This window comes from Lepus europaeus, chromosome 1, assembly GCF_033115175.1.
Source record: "Lepus europaeus isolate LE1 chromosome 1, mLepTim1.pri, whole genome shotgun sequence".
Classification (NCBI taxonomy): Eukaryota; Metazoa; Chordata; class Mammalia; order Lagomorpha; family Leporidae; genus Lepus; species Lepus europaeus.
Window position 1 is genome coordinate 152,299,233 of NC_084827.1, and position 17,189 is coordinate 152,316,421.

The window sequence follows — 17,189 nt, forward strand, 5'->3', positions numbered from 1 at the left end:
AAATTGGTTTGGAAATTATCCCTGACACTGGATTATTACTTTTAGAAGATTTTCTTATTGTCCCATTTCAGATTTTGTTAAACAAGTCTGATTTTCTTTGTAGGATCAAAGTCTTTATTAAAGATGAGGAAAAGATTCTGTGAAAAAAAAAAAAAAAGAAGATAATAAAAAGGGCGTTTTGGACGCTAGAGGGCACTGCCATTTTTCCTGAGAAAAGAAAGTAGGCATACACTTTGCCAACTTGTTGGCTTTTGTTGTGGATTAAGGGATATTAGCGTCCACCTCCAGTTAGTCCTGTTGAAATGATTAGAGGTGTATAAGCTTATATTTTAGCTCAAATATGAGTCTCTAAATCACCTAAGACTGCATATTTCACTTGTATCATATTAGGTTTGTTATGCCCGCAGCCCGTGGTCCCCCAAAAATCACACCACCAGAGACCGAAGTTGAAGCCAATTAGCAGGGTCGTTTTTATTACGAGTTCGAACCCGGGCCTCTCAGTGCCTCCAGGAGAGGAAGCCCCCCAAGAAGCCCTGAGCCCAATTCTTACGGAGCTTTTATTATCATGTACAAGCAGGCTTTAGGGGAAGGCTTAGGTCAAGTTGACACTTCTGATAAGTCCCAACATGCCCGCTGACTCCAGGGTAGGGGCTGGTTGTTATCTCAAGCTTTTAACCTCCCTTTTACATTCCTGGACTTGGGTCAGGGTAGGGTCACATCTGGCCAGGTGGAGGAAAGGGGGAGTGTACGATAGCGAGGGCCAGGAATGGGCAGTGGTACGGGTCATACAATAATCAACTTAATGTAGTTACTGGATTACTTAGCTCAACATCTAACATAACACATATATAAAGTCAAAGACACTTAACATTGCTTATTATTACTACTAGTTGCCTAATAAGCTAATGTGATTACACTTTAGGTTACATTGAAATAATGATAATATTTTCTAGCACTATTATAATGGATAATAAGGGCATAGTAAAAGCTGTTTGTGCAGGTGTCTTCTCAGGTTCACATTGTTTATTACCCCTTGCTTACTACAAGGAAGCATTCATACCCATTCTTGTTTTAGAAAGTATTTAGTGCAGCCTTCAATAAATATACAATGTAGGAAGATAAGCATTGATTACAGGTGATAAATATAAGATAAAAACCAAAATAGGCCGGCGCCGTGGCTCAACAGGCTAATCCTCCGCCTTGCAGCGCCAGCATACTGGGTTCTAATCCCGGTCAGGGCGCCGGATTCTGTCCCGCTTGCTCCTCTTCCAGGCCAGCTCTCTGCTGTGGCCCAGGAGGGCAGTGGAGGATGGCCCAAGTGCTTGGGCCCTGCACCCCATGGGAGACCAGGATAAGCACCTGGCTTCTGCCTTCGGATCAGCGCGGTGCGCTGGCCGCGGCGGCCATTGTAGGGTGAACCAACAGCAAAGGAAGACCTTTCTCTCTGTCTCTCTCTCTCACTGCCCACTCTGCCTGTCTAAAAAAAAAAAAAATAGAATATTATTTATATAAAACCAAGGTGAGTTCAATCACAAAACACTTTCCATCAAATCCTAAGCGCTTGCCAGAGATAGGCAACAAATTTGGCCAATGTGTTAGGAAAGGTGGCGTTTGTGGGAATTTCAACATCAAAAACAGGGTTTTCCAAAAAGGTAATGTAAGAACTCTTTTTATCTGAAAATTTAAAAAAATATTTAGTTTATTTATTTGAAAGAGTTACAGAGAGAGGTAGAGAGAGGGAGAAGTCTTCCATCCTCTGGTTCACTCCCTAGATGGCCACAATAGCCAGAGCTGGGCCAATCCAAAGCAAGGAGCCAGGAGCTTTTTCCAGGTCTCCCACGTAGGTGCAGGGACCCAAGGACTTGGGCCATCTTCTACTGCTTTCTCAGGCCATAGCAGAGAGCTGGATTGGAAGAGGAGCAGCCAGGACTAGAACCAGCATCCATATGGGATGACGGTGCTTCAGGCCAGGGCTTTAACTCACTGTGTCACGGTGCCTGCCCCTATCTGAAAATTTTTTGTGTAAACCTAGAATTGACATATTAAAATATTACAAAATATATAAGTGTAAATTAGCTTCTTAGGCTGATAGCTCTTAAACAACTATAAAAATACCCAAAGCGACTAGAAAAAAACTACAAAATGATGCATTACTATTAACAAGAAAAGTTAAATGTGATAAATGACATTTGGCTGAGATTAAATTACTGCTTGAACTATAAATATGAAACCCATTGCTTACATGCATGTCAGGTTTTTTTTTTTTAAAAAAGATTTATATATTTACTTGAAAGAGTTATACAGAGAGAGGGAGGGACAGAGAGAGGGCTTCGGTCTACTGGTTCACTCCCCAAATGGTCACAACAGGCCAGGGCTGGGCCAGGCGGGAGCCAGGAGCCCAGAGTTTCTTCTGAGTCTCTCATTTGGGAGCAGGGGCCCAAGGATTTGGACCATCTTTTACTGCTTTCCTAGGTGCATTAGCAGGGAGCTGGATGGAAAGTGGAGCAGTTGGAACACTAACTGGTGCTCATATGGGATGTTAGTATTCCAGGAGGTGGCCTTACCAGCTATGCCACTACACCGGCCCCTGTAAGTTCTTTCAAATTTAGCTGTACTGTTTCCCTAGATGCCATGTGGTCAGTCATTTAGCCCCTCTACTTTCCTCTATTTATTAGTTAATATTGCATGCCCTGTTACCATCTGTCTTTCATATGAACAATAAGAGAATCTGAATATTTTTTGGATCTGAATGCTATTGTAAAAACAATGAAAACATAGGTCTTGCAATTTCTTTTAGCATTTGGTTATGAATCTAGATAGCAGGATTCACATAAGTATTCTAAGGTGATTGTATTTTCGTTTTGATGATCTCAAACAAAAAGGGGAGGAATGAAAAGAATGTGATCAGTGCATGAAGACTGGGAGAGAGAATATTGAAGGTGCCTTCTATATTTAGAGTTTGGGTACTAAGGTGCTCTTAAACAAGGATATAAATAGAATCACAGATCTGGTGGTCTAGATAATGAGTTAAGTTTAAAATTTGTTGAATTTGAGATACCTGTGGGACAGCAAGAGGGAAATATTCAGGAGGTATTTAGCCACATTTATCTGGAGTTGAGGAGCAGTGTCTGGGCTGTAGAGAGAAATTTGGAAATCCTTAGCATGCATGATAGTAGTTGAAGACATAGATTATATGAGCTCACCCAGGTTTACAGAGTGAGAGAAAAAAGTCTAACCTAGCAAGAACCCTGAGGCTCATTTATCTTTATGGGCCAGGTATAAGAAAAAGAACCAGCCGGCGCCGTGGCTCAACAGGCTAATCCTCCGCTTTGCGGCGCCGGCACACCAGGTTCTAGTCCCGGTCGGGGCACCGATCCTGTCCCGGTTGCCCCTCTTCCAGGCCAGCTCTCTGCTGTGGCCAGGGAGTGCAGTGGAGGATGGCCCAAGTGCTTGGGCCCTGCACCCCATGGGAGACCAGGAGAAGCACCTGGCTCCTGCCATCGGAACAGCGCGGTGCGCCGGCCGCAGCGCGCCTACCGCGGCGGCCATTGGAGGGTGAACCAACGGCAAAAGGAAGACCTTTCTCTCTATCTCTCTCTCTCACTGTCCACTCTGCCTGTCAAAAATTAAAAAAAAAAAAAAAAAAAGAACCCTTCAAAAATGAGAAGGGACATTTGTGGTGGGGAGGTAGCGGAAGAATCAGCAGTGTGATGTCATGGAAGCCAATGGATAGAAAAGGTTTCAAAAAGGAGGGGCTACTACAGAGATCAAAAAAGATAGCTCCGGCCGGCGCCGCGGCTCAACAGGCTAATCCTCCGCCTTGCGGCGCCAGCACACCAGGTTCTAGTCCCGGTCGGGGCACCGATCCTGTCCTGGTTGCCCCTCTTCCAGGCCAGCTCTCTGCTGTGGCCAGGGAGTGCAGTGGAGGATGGCCCAAGTCCTTGGGCCCTGCACCCCATGGGAGACCAGGAGAAGCATCTGGCTCCTGCCATTGGATCAGCGCGGTGCGCCGGCTGCAGTGCGCCAGCCGCGGCAGCCATTGGAGGGTGAACCAACGGCAAAAGGAAGACCTTTCTCTCTGTCTCTCTCTCTCTACTGTCCACTCTGCCTGTCAAAAATAAAATAATAATAAAAAAAAGATAGCTCCTAAAAATACTTTATTTTATTTTATTTTTTTTTGACAGGCAGAGTGGATAGTGAGAGAGAGACAGAGAGAAAGGTCTTCCTTTTTTTGCCATTGGTTCACCCTCCAATGGCCGCTGTGGCCGGCACATCTCGCTGATCCGAAGCCAGGAGCCAGGTGCTTCTCCTGATCTCCCAAGCGAGTGCAGGGCCCAAGGACCTGAGCCATCCTCCACTGCACTCCCGGGCCATAGCAGAGAGCTGGCCTGGAATAGGGGCCACCGGGATAGAATCTGGCGCCCCAACTGGGACTAGAACCCAGTGTGCCGGTGCCGCAAGGCGGAGGATTAGCCTGTTAAGCCACGGCGCCGGCCCTGAAAATACTTTTGGCACGTAGAAAGACGGCGTCAATGCATGCTTAGTAGATGGATTATGTGAGAAGGATTCCAACAGAAGCCATATTATAGGGGATTGAAGTGTGAATAGGAGGTATGGAAAGTAAGAAAGGAAAACCTTTTCAGGAAGTTTGCTTTATTTCCACATATTTTGTGTTGGTTAAAATGTCTTCCTTTTTTGGGATCTGAGGCTGTGATGTAGCTAGCAAAGCTGCTGGCAGCCATGGCGGCATCCCATATGGGTGCCGGTTCGAGTCACAGCTGCTCCACTTCCGATCCAGCTCTCTGCTATGGCCTGGGAAAGCAGTACAAGATGGCTCAAGTCCTTGGGCCCCTGCACCCATATGGGAAACCTAGAAGAAGCTCCTGGCTCCTGGCTTCGGATTGGCGCAGCTCCAGCTGTTGCAGCCAGTTGGGGAGTGAACCAGCGGATGGAAGACCTATCTCTCTCTGCCTCTCCTTCTCTCTTTTTGTAACTCTGCCTTTCAAATAAATAAATAAATTTTTAAAAAAGTCTTCCTTTTTATGATTTTTAAAATTTATTTATCTTAGTTTTTCTTTTACACTTACATCCATTCTTCAAGGTTAGATTGCTAGAATTGGAATTATTGGATCAAGGAGTATAAACATTTTTAAGATGCTTAATAGATCCAACAAATTATTACCTAGAAGAGATATGCCAATTTACATTTTCCCATATAGTGTAAGAGAATACTAATTTCAGTGCATCCTGGCCAGGGCTGAGTTTCATAATCTTTAGGAACATCTTTACTTTCTCTACTAAGGGGAACTGATGTTCTTTAGGTAATTTTTAGTCTAGGCTTGGGGTAGGAAAAGTTCAAGATAAGCTGAGTTAGAAAATAAGGAGGTATTCTCAACAAATCATGTATAGAAGGACTATATCTCAACACAGTAAAGTCTACATCATCAGACCCATATCTAATATCATATTCAGCCTTGAGAGAATGAAAGCTTTCCCTTTAAGTTCAGGAACAAGACAAGGATGTTCACTCTTGACACCTGCAATTGACATACTACTGGAAGTCCTAGCCTAGCAATTAACCAAGAGAAAGGAATAAAAGGTATCCACACTGGAAATAAAGATATTTAACTGTCTCTATTGCAGATGACGTGATCATATATACATATTATGATATAATTAATATATTTATATAATTAATATAACAATAGCATATGCCATAAAGCACAATGATATGTAATATAAATATCATGATATATTACCATAATGATATATAGAATTATTTCTGGGACCTATGCTCTGGTGCAGTGGGTTAACGCCCTGGCCTGAAGCTCTAGCATCCTATATGGGCACCGGTTTGAGACCCGGCTCCTCCACTTTCCATCCAGCTCTCTGCTATGGCCTGGGAAAGCAGTATAAGATGGCCCAAGTCCTTGGGCCCTGCACCTGTGTGGGAGACCCAGAGGAAGCTCTTGGCTTCTGGCTTTGGATCAGTGCAGCTCCGGCTGTTGCAGCCAACTGGGGAGAGAACCAGCGGATGGAAGACCTGTCTCTCTCTCTCTCTGCCTCTCCTCTCTCTGCTGTGTGACTCTGACTTTCAAATAAATAAATAAATAAATAAATAAAAGAATTATTTATGTATTACTATATATAAATATATAATAATATATATAAATATATGTCGTTATATATAAAGAATTCTATATATATATCATTGTGATATATAGAAAACCCTAAGGATTTCATCAAAGAAAGGTCAGGACTAAGAAACAAATTCAGTAACTTCGTAAGATATAAAATCAACATACACTGGCACCATGGCTCACTTGGTTAATCCTCTGCCTGTGGTGCTGGCATCCCATATGGGCACTGGGTTCTAGTCCCGGTTGCTCCTCTTCCAGTCCAGCTCTCTGTGTGGCCTGGAAAGGCAGTGGAGGATGGTCCAAGTGCTTGGGCTCCTGCACCCACATGGGAGACCAGGAGAAAGCACCTGGCTCCTGGCTTCAGATTGGTGTAGCTCTGGTCATGGCGGCCATTTGGGGGGTGAACCAATGGAAGGAAGACCTTTCTCTTTGTCTCTCTCTCTCTCACTGTCTAACTATCTGTCAAATAAAAAAACCAACATACAAAAATTAGTAGCATTTTTATGAATTAACAATGAATCCTGAAAAAATTCAAATAACAATCATATTTACAGAAACAGCTACAAAATTTAAAAATACATAGGGATAAATTTAACAAAGGAGATAAAAGTCTTGTTACTGAAAACTGTAATATAATGATGAAAGAAACATGAAGAAGATAACGAATAAATAGGAAAGCATTCCATGTCCATGGGTTGGAAGTATTTATATTGTTAAAATGTCCCTATGCTCCAAGTGATAACTAGATTCAGTGCAATCCCTAGCAAAGTTCCAATGATATTTTTCACAGAGCTAAAAAAAGCAATAATAAAATTTTATGGAATCACAAAAGACTGAGCAGCCAAAGAAATCTTGAGTAAAAAAAAATTGAAGGTATCATACTAAATGATTTCAATACATATATCAAAGCTATTGTAACCAAAACAGCATGACACTGGCATAAAAGGAAACAGACCAATGAAACAGAATAGACGGCTTAGAAATAAATCCACAAATTTATGGTCAGTTAATTTTTGACAAAGAGGCAAGAACACACAATGAGGAAAGGACAATATATGGTGTTGGGAAAACTGGATAACCACATGCAAAAGAATGAAATTACCCCTTTATCTCACACCATACAAAAACAGTATTAAAAACTTAATGGATTAAAAACTTAAATGTAAGACCTTAAACTATAAAACTACTGGAACACAATGTAGAGCGAAAGCTTCCTGACATTGGTCTGAGTGGTGACTTCTTGGATTTGATTCTTAAGGCACAGGCAACAAAGCAAGAGGGGGCTGGCATTGGGGCTCAGGTGGTTAAGCCACCTGCAACTCTGGCATCCCATACGGGTGCCAGTTCAAGTCCTAACTTCTCCTCTTCTGATCCAGCTCCCTGCTAATGTGGTTGGGAAAGCAGGGGAAGATGATGCAAGTCCTTGATCACCTGTACCTTCCTGGGAGATTTGGATGGAGTTCCATGCTCCTGGCTTCAGCCTGGCAAGCCCTGGCTGTTGTGGTCATTTAGGGAGTGAACCAGTGGTGGAAGATCTTTCTCTCTCTCTCCCTCTCCCTCTCTCTCTTTCTCCTGCTTTCTGTAACTCTACCTTCAAAATAAATAAATAATTTTTTAAAAAGAGAGAGAAATAGAGAAATGGAATTACATCAAAACAGAAGCTTCTGCATAGAGAAACAACAGACTGGGAAAATGTTTGGAAACTATACATCTGATAAGGGGCTAATATTCAAAAATATGTAAGGAACTCAATCATAAGAACACAAATGATTATAAAATAGACAGCTGTTTCCAAAAGAAGACCTACAAATGGCCAACAGTTATATGAAAAAATGTTCAACATCACTAATCATCAGGGAAATTTAAATTAAAATCACAATTAGAAATATCACTACCACCTGTTGGAATGGATATTATCAAAAAGATATAATGGGCTAAAGAGGCTGCATGGAAAAGGTAACCTTTGTACAGTTGGTGGGAATGCAAATTAATACAACCATTATAGAAAATAGTATGGAGATTCCTGAAAAAGTTAAAAACAGAACTACAGTATGATCCAGCAATCCCACATCTGGGTATATATCCCAAAGGCATGAAATTAGTATGTTGAAGTGATATGCATTTTCACGTACACTGTAACACTCTTTACAATAGCCAAGATACATCATCAACATAAATGCCCATTAGGGGATGATTGGATAAAGAAAACATGGCACCATCATGAGCCAAATGGGAATACCAACAGCCAACTGCTGGATGGCTAACGTATGGTGGTCTGATAAGACTACAATACAGCTGAAAAATCCCTATCATGTAGTGACACCACAGCCATTGTTGAAGTACAGCACAACATATGACTCATGTTTGTGGTCATGCTGTTGTAAACAAATCTGTGCTGCCACATACAATTACATAGAGTGTGTAATAGTTGGTAGTGGTAATAAATGACTATGTTATTGGTTTATATATATATTTATTATACTAAACTTTTTATTATTTTTGAGTGTACATCTACTTATAAAAAAGAGGTTTACTGTAAAACAGTACGTCATGTTACCTTTGTAGCAACTTCATACATCTTGTGCTTACTCCACCTTTTGATTTTATCATTTCTCTTGTGCTTGATTTGATTTATTGTTCAACAGACCCAAGAACAGTAAGCTATACCATATCTGTGTAAGTGTGTGTGTGTGTGTGTGTCATATACTCTAGGTGTGTAGTAGGCTATACCATCTAGGTTTGTGTAAGTACTCTCTCTGATGTTCACATAATCATGAAATTGCCTCAGAAAACATTTCTCAGAATCTATCCTCATGGTTAAGCAACATATGACTGTACATATATAAACTGTCGTACTATTAAGTCTTAAAAAAGAAAGTAATTCTGTCATTTGTGACAACATGAGTGAACTTAGGAAGATATTTTTAGGCACAGAAAGACAAAGTAGGATCTCACTTACACATAGAATTTTAAGCTTGCACAAAGGAGCTCCATGTTAGAAAAATTAGGAACTTGAGCATCAAAATTAATAGTAATGAGAAATAATGTACTGAAAGAAAGACATGAGTCTATATTGATACTCATCAATATAAAGAAAGAAGTAGAGAATGGGCATTGTGGTGCAGTGGGTTAAGCTTGCAGGTTAAGTGGGTTAAGCTTGTGGGTTAAGTGGCTTAAGCACTCCAAATTGGTGTGCCAGTGCCAGTTCCAGTTCCAACTACTCCGCTTCCAATCCAATTCCCTGCTAATGAGCCTGGGAAGCTGCAGATGATGGCTTGAGTGCTTGAGTTCCTGCCACACATGTGGGAAACCCTGGTGGAGTTCCTGGCTCTTGGCTTCTGCCTGGCCCAGCCCGGGTTGTTGCAACCATTTGGGGAGTGAACCCACAATGGAAGTTCTCTTTTTTCCTCTCTTTCTTACAGTCTGTCATTCAAATAAATATTTAAAAAACAAAGGGCAGGAAAATTTATTTTTAGTAATATACAACTAATACATATTATAAGTATAGTCTTTAACATAAGAATCATAAATAGGTGTTAGAATGAGAGTTTCTGAGAAGATATTTCACAAAGAATCTTTCTACAGATAAAATTAATTTGGAATTAAATTTGGAGTCTAGTATGAGGTGAGACCCTTAGCTGTTTTTTGTTTGTTTGTTTGTTTGTTTTTGTTTTTGTTTTTGTAAAGAAGGTAGCCAGTTTTCCATCTCATTTAGTTTTCTGTAGAAACTAAACTGTAGGCTAACAGAGTGGATGGTTTCTTAAGGACATGAACCATGTCATGCTCACAATTTTATCCCTAACATCATACCCACCTAAGGCATACTTTGCTGGTCAAATTACTGACTCAATAACTGTTTGTTGAATATGTGTTTCCTTTTACCATATTGAGTTCTCTATACACTGGAGTCTTCTCAGCTGAGTATTCTATTCTGTTCATATGATCTCTGGTCTATTTTATACTTTATTGTAGGGTTATGAAATGTTAACATCTGGTGGGCTAATTTTAAGAGCTGCTTCTTTTTCTTTTCCTTCTCCCTCTCCTTCTCCTTTGAAAACAGAGGCTTGGACACGGGTATGGAGTGTGGAGGAGTGTCACTGGAAAAGCAGAGGTTGAAGCTATAGTGCAAGCTACCAGGCAGGTGGGAGAAGGAGGACTAGGGGTCAGGAGGATTGAACCAGGGAAGAAGAAGCCCCTTTCTGCAAGAGATGAGGAAGCGAGGCCAGCCAGGGCAGAGGTAGATGCAGGTGAACACTGTGTGTGTGGTTGGTTTGTATGAGGTCACCCAAATAACCAAGGCTTCCTCACTTGGGTAGGAGATGAGACTCCGCTGAGAACCATAGTCAGGGTAATGGGTGTGGAGGGTGTTGGAACAGCAATAATAAGGAATGGGTGAGAAAGCTGACTGCAGACTCCTACAGTGCTTGCTCCACTGCCCACTTGGAGGTGTTGCCCTGGATTTGTACCAGTATCAACAGGCTGGCTTTGGTAGTGCTGGCAGCTGAAAAGAGAACTCAAGGAAAACTGTGTAGGGCTTTGCTTACACTATTGAGGAAGAGGATCTGCAGAACGAACTGAAATAGCACCTCCTTCTAGATTTCTCTGCGTTGCACCCTCTCCTGCCAAGCCCCACGGTTGCTGTCAGCAGGTTGTGGCACGTCTTCTGCAGTTAAGTGAGCAGCGCTGTTAGGAAGACAAAAACGACAGATCCTGCTGGCTGGGCTGAGCAAGACGGGGCTTGGTAACCCTGTTTGCTTTACTATTTACACAGCAAAACCTGAAAAGGACGATGAATTATGGCGCTCATATCACTTACTCTGGGTCAGGCACTGTGCTCATTTCTTTACATGCACTGTTTCACTTCATCTAGAAAATGGGTACTATTGCTAACCCCACATGACACACCACACCTCAGAGGCCTAAAGAAACTAGCGGTTTGTTTGGGGCCATGTGGCTAGGTATTGGCGCAATCAAGCAAGTTGGCTAACAGCCCTCGCTCTGGACCACGCAAGTCAGAGTGTCAGTCCACACGAACGCTGAGCGCAGTAACAATGAGTGCCCACAGTATCAAACAATACGGTAACTGCGGTCCAGCCAGCACCCATCCGGTGCCCAAGGCCCCAGGCGCCCATCCGCTGACCCCGCACGCGTGATGCTCACGCGCACTATCGCCCTGATTTTTTTTTTCCTCCGGGAAGGCTGAGGCGGCCCGGAGCTCCAGGAGGAGGCAAGGACGACTCTATCTGGGCTCGACTCCTTCGGCCTGGGCATCTGATCCGAACGTTGTGCAGGCGGGGAGGAGAGGGCGGAGCCGGCTCCCGGGGAAAGATTGCGGATTGGAGCGTCGGAGGGTCGGAGGGCGGAACCTCGGGGGGAAGCGAGACACCGCAGCAACCAAGTAAGCAGCTTCGCTTCCTGCCGCAACCGCCGGCGGCCGGAGGAACCCAGCCTCGCGCTGTGGGGCGGGCTTCCTGCACCTGAGCCCGGTGAAGCGGTGGCTGGGGTGGAGGGAGGCCGGCGGGTCCGGGGCGGGAAGCGCAGGTAATGGAGGGGGCCCTGGATTACGACAGGCTAGGGCCGATAGTGGGAAAAAGGCCGGTTTGGGGTTGGCTGGGGCCAGAGCAGGCGGGGGGTAAAGCTGAGGTGAAGGCGAGAGCTGGCGCTCCACAGCCTGGAGCCGGAGGCCGGCTTGCGACCGAGGCTGGACTCGGAAGGGCCGAGAACCCGTTTCTGGAACTAGCTGGTTCTCCTGACTGGCTGGCTGTCCCTTGTCTGGGGAGTGGGCAAGGGAGCGGGAGGGGCTCTCGTGAGGAGATTCCCTCGGAAACGTGTCAAGTCCCCTTGCTTCCCTGTTGTCCCTCCTGCCTGAACTTACTTGGCTCGTCCGATTCCTCTTCTCTCTGGGCGGATCAACTCAGGTGTGTGTCAGTGGAAAAGAAAGTTCGTGACCAACCCTAGGTTTCAAATATGCATCTGTTTCCTTAAAAGCCTGTTTCTGCCACTTCAGGCGATTCCGTTTCACTTTGTATTTCAGTCTCTTTTTGAGGAAGAAACTCGTTTTCCCAGTTAGTGTTTTGCCTTTGCCTCGGGTGTTCCCAAGAGAAGTGTGAGAATGGGCTGTAGTGGGTACTTTTGGGAATTTGGGGTCTTCTGTCCAGTCGAGAGGTTATCGTTAAAAGGTTGAAGAAATAGGAGAGATGCTAGCATTCCGTGAAGAGAAATTATTCCTGTGCGGCTGATATGCGTCTGTGCTGAACTGGCAAGTGTTGATTGAGTGCATTTCATGCTGTACAATTAGTTCGATTTCTGACCGGAGAGATGGTTGCGTGGTGTATCGCACTGTCTCGGTTCTGATTTACTGAATGGAATCTCGTTTCCTGCACTCGGAAGCTCCCACTGTAGGTGTTCTAACCGAAAATGTTCTTAGTTTCTTTCCCTCGAGTTGATGACAAAGATTGCACAGGTTAAGTGTCTTCTGAGAAGTAGGACTCATTTCCTGTGTCTTCCCCTTTTCTTTCTGGGAAAGAATAGTATGGATCTCGTGGTTTTACTTCAGTGTTTCTTTTGGCGCATTGGCCAAAAATGGAACAAATATATCTTTGTCGATGGTAGCTGACATTTCTGGTGTTTAGCCATCCTGCATTATACCTAGAAATGACTGAATGATGCTTGGATTTACCATTTAAAATTTTGATATTGGCTGACAGGTTGGCTTATTTTTTTACCTTTTAATACCAGATTAGCCTTCTGTGTGGCTTTATTAGCAAGGTGGTGTGTAGTAGGTCTGTGTATATTGGTAGCCTTGAAATGAAGAGAGGTGAAGTATGGGTGATAGGTCAGAGGTCTTTGGAAAAGTGAGTTATTACTTCTAATATCCCGTGAGTTAGGAAAGAGTCCTAGGTTAGGTTAGGTTAGGTTAGGTTTATACCAAACAGCCATTAAGCTGCCAAAGAACAAGGAGTTGGAAGATAGTTTTTCCAGGACTCTGGTGATAGTTATTAAGATTAACTCTTCTGTGTGATTGTATTTCTATTTCAGAGATTACACTTAGAGATTATTTGCTTGGTGATTTTTATCTTTGTATATTCAAAGCCAGGTAAAAGTTTTGTGTATAGCTGCCCTTTAGAAGTAATTATAAGGCTCTAGGCAGATTGCTAACTCTGCTTTTGATGTTGTTTGTGTCAAAGTAGAAGGTAGGTTGTTTTCTGAGGCCTGAGGGTTGTTACTGCTGTCACGTTATCTTTTCTTTTTTTTCAGGGCTTGCTCACTCTTTCACTTTCAAGCTTTTTCTTGGTCAGTCACCAGTTTATTTCCCAGCCCTACTATTGGGATGTATCCACTTGTGACTTTAGAAGGATTGTTGACTACTCTGAAATAGAAGATGATATTAGAGACCTCTCTTCCCCAGCTGCTTCCCCCACTCCATTTCTTTCCCCTTCCTCTTTTCCTTTTCCCTTCTGCCTCCCTCCCTTCCAGTAGACATCTATTGCCAAAATTTTAAGTCAGTGATTTTATTTTTGCTTTAATTGATTAATTAATTAGAGTATCAATTAGGTGAAGTCCTGAGTAGTCAAAGAATTCCGATGGGCTGGACCTAGAAATCTGTACAGAGCTACAAAAATAATTTTGCTATAAAAAAGAATTTTGGGATGAGACTTGGAGGTCTAGTTTTTAACTTTTCTGGTGACTATCTCTGTAACTTCCCAAGGAAGGTATTTTAGGTTCAGTGTATCTTGGTTACCTCAAAGGGAAAATGTAGTAATGAGACCAGGTCTGTGTGCCTTCCAGGATTATTGTAAAAATAAAATTAGTTGGGAGATATGATTTTGAAGGTGATAAGGATTTTATAGGATGACAATATCCTCTTTGTAAAGTGCAGATTAGATTAGAAACTATAGCATTTTTAACCAGTTCTTCATAGTTTTCTTTGAGGTATAAATCAAAATGGCAGAAAATTGTAACCCCCATCTGGTGATGCGGTTAGCTTTCCTTCTTTGATTGCATTGTGAATTTTGGTTATTTAGGACAAAAGTCCTTTAAGATCTTCCTTATAATGGCTAAATGGGATTTGGCTTAAAGAGAGAAAAAACAGATGATAGGGGAGTAGCTTGTTTGTATAGTTGTCATGGGTGATTAGGTGTAGCTTGAAGTAACTGTTGAGGTTATAGAGAAATATAATTTTAAAAAGACTATTGCTTTCTTGGGCATATATTTGTTTTTATAAAAGGGAAAATTCGAATGAGTAAAATAAGACGAATTTATATGCTTGTATTAACCAGTTTTCCACTGTAACTTTAAAAAGATAGTGTACATTCTTTTTTTCTAAACATTTATTTATTTGAAAGGCAGAGTTACAGAGAGAAAGAGAGAGAGAGATCTTCCATGTACTGGTTCACTCCCTAAATGGCTGTGACAGTCAAGGCTGAGCCAAGCTGAAGCCAGGAGCCTGAAACTTCATCGGGGTCTCTCACATGGGTGACAGTATTGGAGCCATCTTTTGCTGCTTTCCCAGTGTCTTAGTAGGGAGCTGAATCAGAATTGGAACAGCTGGGACTCAAACCAGCCCTCTGATATAGGATGTCAGGATTTAAGTGGCAGCTTAACCTGCTGTGCCCCTATGAATTCTCTTTTTTTCCCCCAAGAATCTTAGATATAAATGAGGTGAAAATACTCTTTTTCTCCTTTCTCATATTTAATGCCTTATCCTCAATTTTTTTAGTTTTAGTATTTTCTATCATTTGAATATAAAGTTTAAAATGAGGTTGGCTATATAATCATATTTTTAGATGATTGAGGCATCTTTATGATCTGGACAGCTGTATTTTTAAGGCTTGATTTGGAGTATGCTAAACTATGTTTACTATTCAGTTTTCATAATTTTGCATTTTCACAGAATAAGATTTTCCAGATATTTGTATGTTGTTTGGAATTAACTTTGGACTTGCTGAGAAACTTACATCTTTCATTGTTTCCCATGTTTTTCAGACTCATGAAATGGCCACAGATGATAAAACTTCCCCAACACTGGACTCTGCTAATGATTTGCCTCGATCTCCTACTAGTCCTTCTCATCTCACACACTTTAAACCTTTGACCCCTGATCAGGATGAACCTCCTTTTAAATCAGCATATAGTTCTTTTGTAAATCTCTTTCGATTTAACAAAGGTAAAACTTACTTTTTTTTTTTTTTTTTAAAGATTTATTTATATACTTGAAAGGCAGAGTTACAGAGAGAGAGGAAGAGAGAGATCTTCTTTTTAGTGGTTCACTCTCCCAAATGGCTGCGACAGCCAGAGCTGGGTGAGGCCGAGGCTGGGAGCCTGGGACTCCATCCAGGTCTTCCACATAAGTGGCAGGGGCCCAAGCACTTGGGCTATCTTCTGCTTTCCTAGGTACATTAGCAGGAAACTGGATCGGAATTGGAATAGCTGGGACTCATGTGGGATGCCAGCTGTGGCTGACTTAACCCACTGCACCACAACGCTGGTCCTGAAAAGATACTTTTAAATGAATTCTTTTTAGGTAATGGTCCTGAAAAGATATTTTTTTAATAAATTCTTTTTAGGTAATGTGTTTTTTACATGGAAGAGAATCTTCTTTAAAAAGGACTGTATTTTTGCCTTTTATTTGTCTGTTTTATTGGAAATGTGTTAGTAAGTAATCCCTGATGTAAGGAATTTGAGGATGTTAATAGTTTAACTCAGAAATTTTACTAATATTAACTGAATTTTAATAGTGACCATGTTTGAATTGCAGCAAAAACTCTGCTGAGTATATTTTAAATAAAATTATCTTTTTTCCTTTTGAAAACCTTTATTTGTTAGAACAGTTTTATATTTATAGAGAAGTTGGGAAGATAGTACAGAGAGTTCTCATGTACACCTATACCCAGTTTCCCTTATTGTTAACATCTTACGTTAGTATGCCTTTTTTACAGTTAGTGAACCATTATTGATTCACTATTCTTAGCTATCGTATTTTTTTTTTTTTTGCCAGGCAGAGTTAGACAGTGAGAGAGAGAGACACACAGAGAGAGAGAGTTATAGACAGTGAGAGAGAGACAGAGAGAAAGGTCTTCTTTCCGTTGGTTCACTCCCCTAATGGCCGTTCCGAAGCCAGGAGCCAGGTGCTTCTCCTGGTCTCCCATGTGGGTGCAGGGCCCAAGGACTTGGGCCATCCTCCACTGCACTCCTGGGCCACAGCAGAGAGCTGGACTGGAAGAGGAGCAACCGGGACTAGAACCCAGGGTGCCAGTGCTGTAGGCGGAGGATTAGCCTAGTGAGCCGTGGCGCCAGCCTTAACTTGTATGTTTTATCCAGACTTCTTAAGTTGCCACCTAATGCTCTTTTTTGATTCCAGGATCCCATTCAGGATACCACATTACATTTCGTTGTTATAAGACAATAATCTTTTCATTCAACAAATATATATTGAGTACCTTTTATGCCATGGGCACTGTTTTGATAGCACAATGGATCTATCTCATAAACAGACCAAAACAGAAGAAAATCTGCGCCTTTCTGTGTAGCATGCATTCTGTATTTAATATGCTATAGTATATAATATTTAATAAAATTAGAAATTTCTAATTAAAAATGAAGTAGAAAAACACATATAAGAATGTGATTGATTATTGGTTTCTGATTTTGCTCCCTTTGAATTTCTTTCTTAAAAAAGACCCTAATTTTCAGTTATGCATGTAATACATATACATGTACATTTTTTACTTCAAGAATTTCTTCTACTCCTTTCTCTACTGACCGCCAAGTCTTGGTTTATCAAGTAATGCTGAGCTTTCCTTTGCTGCAGAGAGAACAGAAGGGGGCCAGGGAGAGCAGCAGTTGCCAAGTGGCAGTTGGGCTAGCCCTCAGCTCCCTTCAAGAACACAATCTGTGCGGTCACCTGCACCTTATAAAAAACAGCTGAATGAGGAACTCCAGCGGCGTTCTTCAGTGTTAGGTAAAACAGTGTTCTTATTTCATTCTTCTATATGTGTGAGGAGGTTTTTTTCCCCATAGAAGTTGTGTTTGCCAGGTTGCATACTGACT

At 42.1% G+C, this 17,189-nt stretch overlaps 1 protein-coding gene across 13 annotated transcripts in view; it reads left to right on the top strand.

The window, feature by feature from the left end:
- Window positions 1–11,522: 11,522 nt before the first annotated feature.
- Window positions 11,523–17,189, top strand: part of PIKFYVE (phosphoinositide kinase, FYVE-type zinc finger containing) — a 99,538-nt gene continuing 93,871 nt past the window's right edge. For 11 of the 13 annotated variants that reach the window (XM_062190618.1, XM_062190670.1, XM_062190652.1 and 8 more), the window contains exons 1-3: window positions 11,576–11,681; window positions 15,126–15,306; window positions 16,951–17,100. In XM_062190618.1, coding sequence (XP_062046602.1) covers window positions 15,135–15,306; window positions 16,951–17,100 — 322 coding nt within the window. In that variant the 5' untranslated portion in view covers window positions 11,576–11,681; window positions 15,126–15,134. Of the gene's footprint in view, window positions 11,539–11,575; window positions 11,682–11,967; window positions 12,059–15,125; window positions 15,307–16,950; window positions 17,101–17,189 lie in introns of those variants that run through there. The other 2 variants (XM_062190634.1, XM_062190626.1) reach the window with 2 other exon arrangements.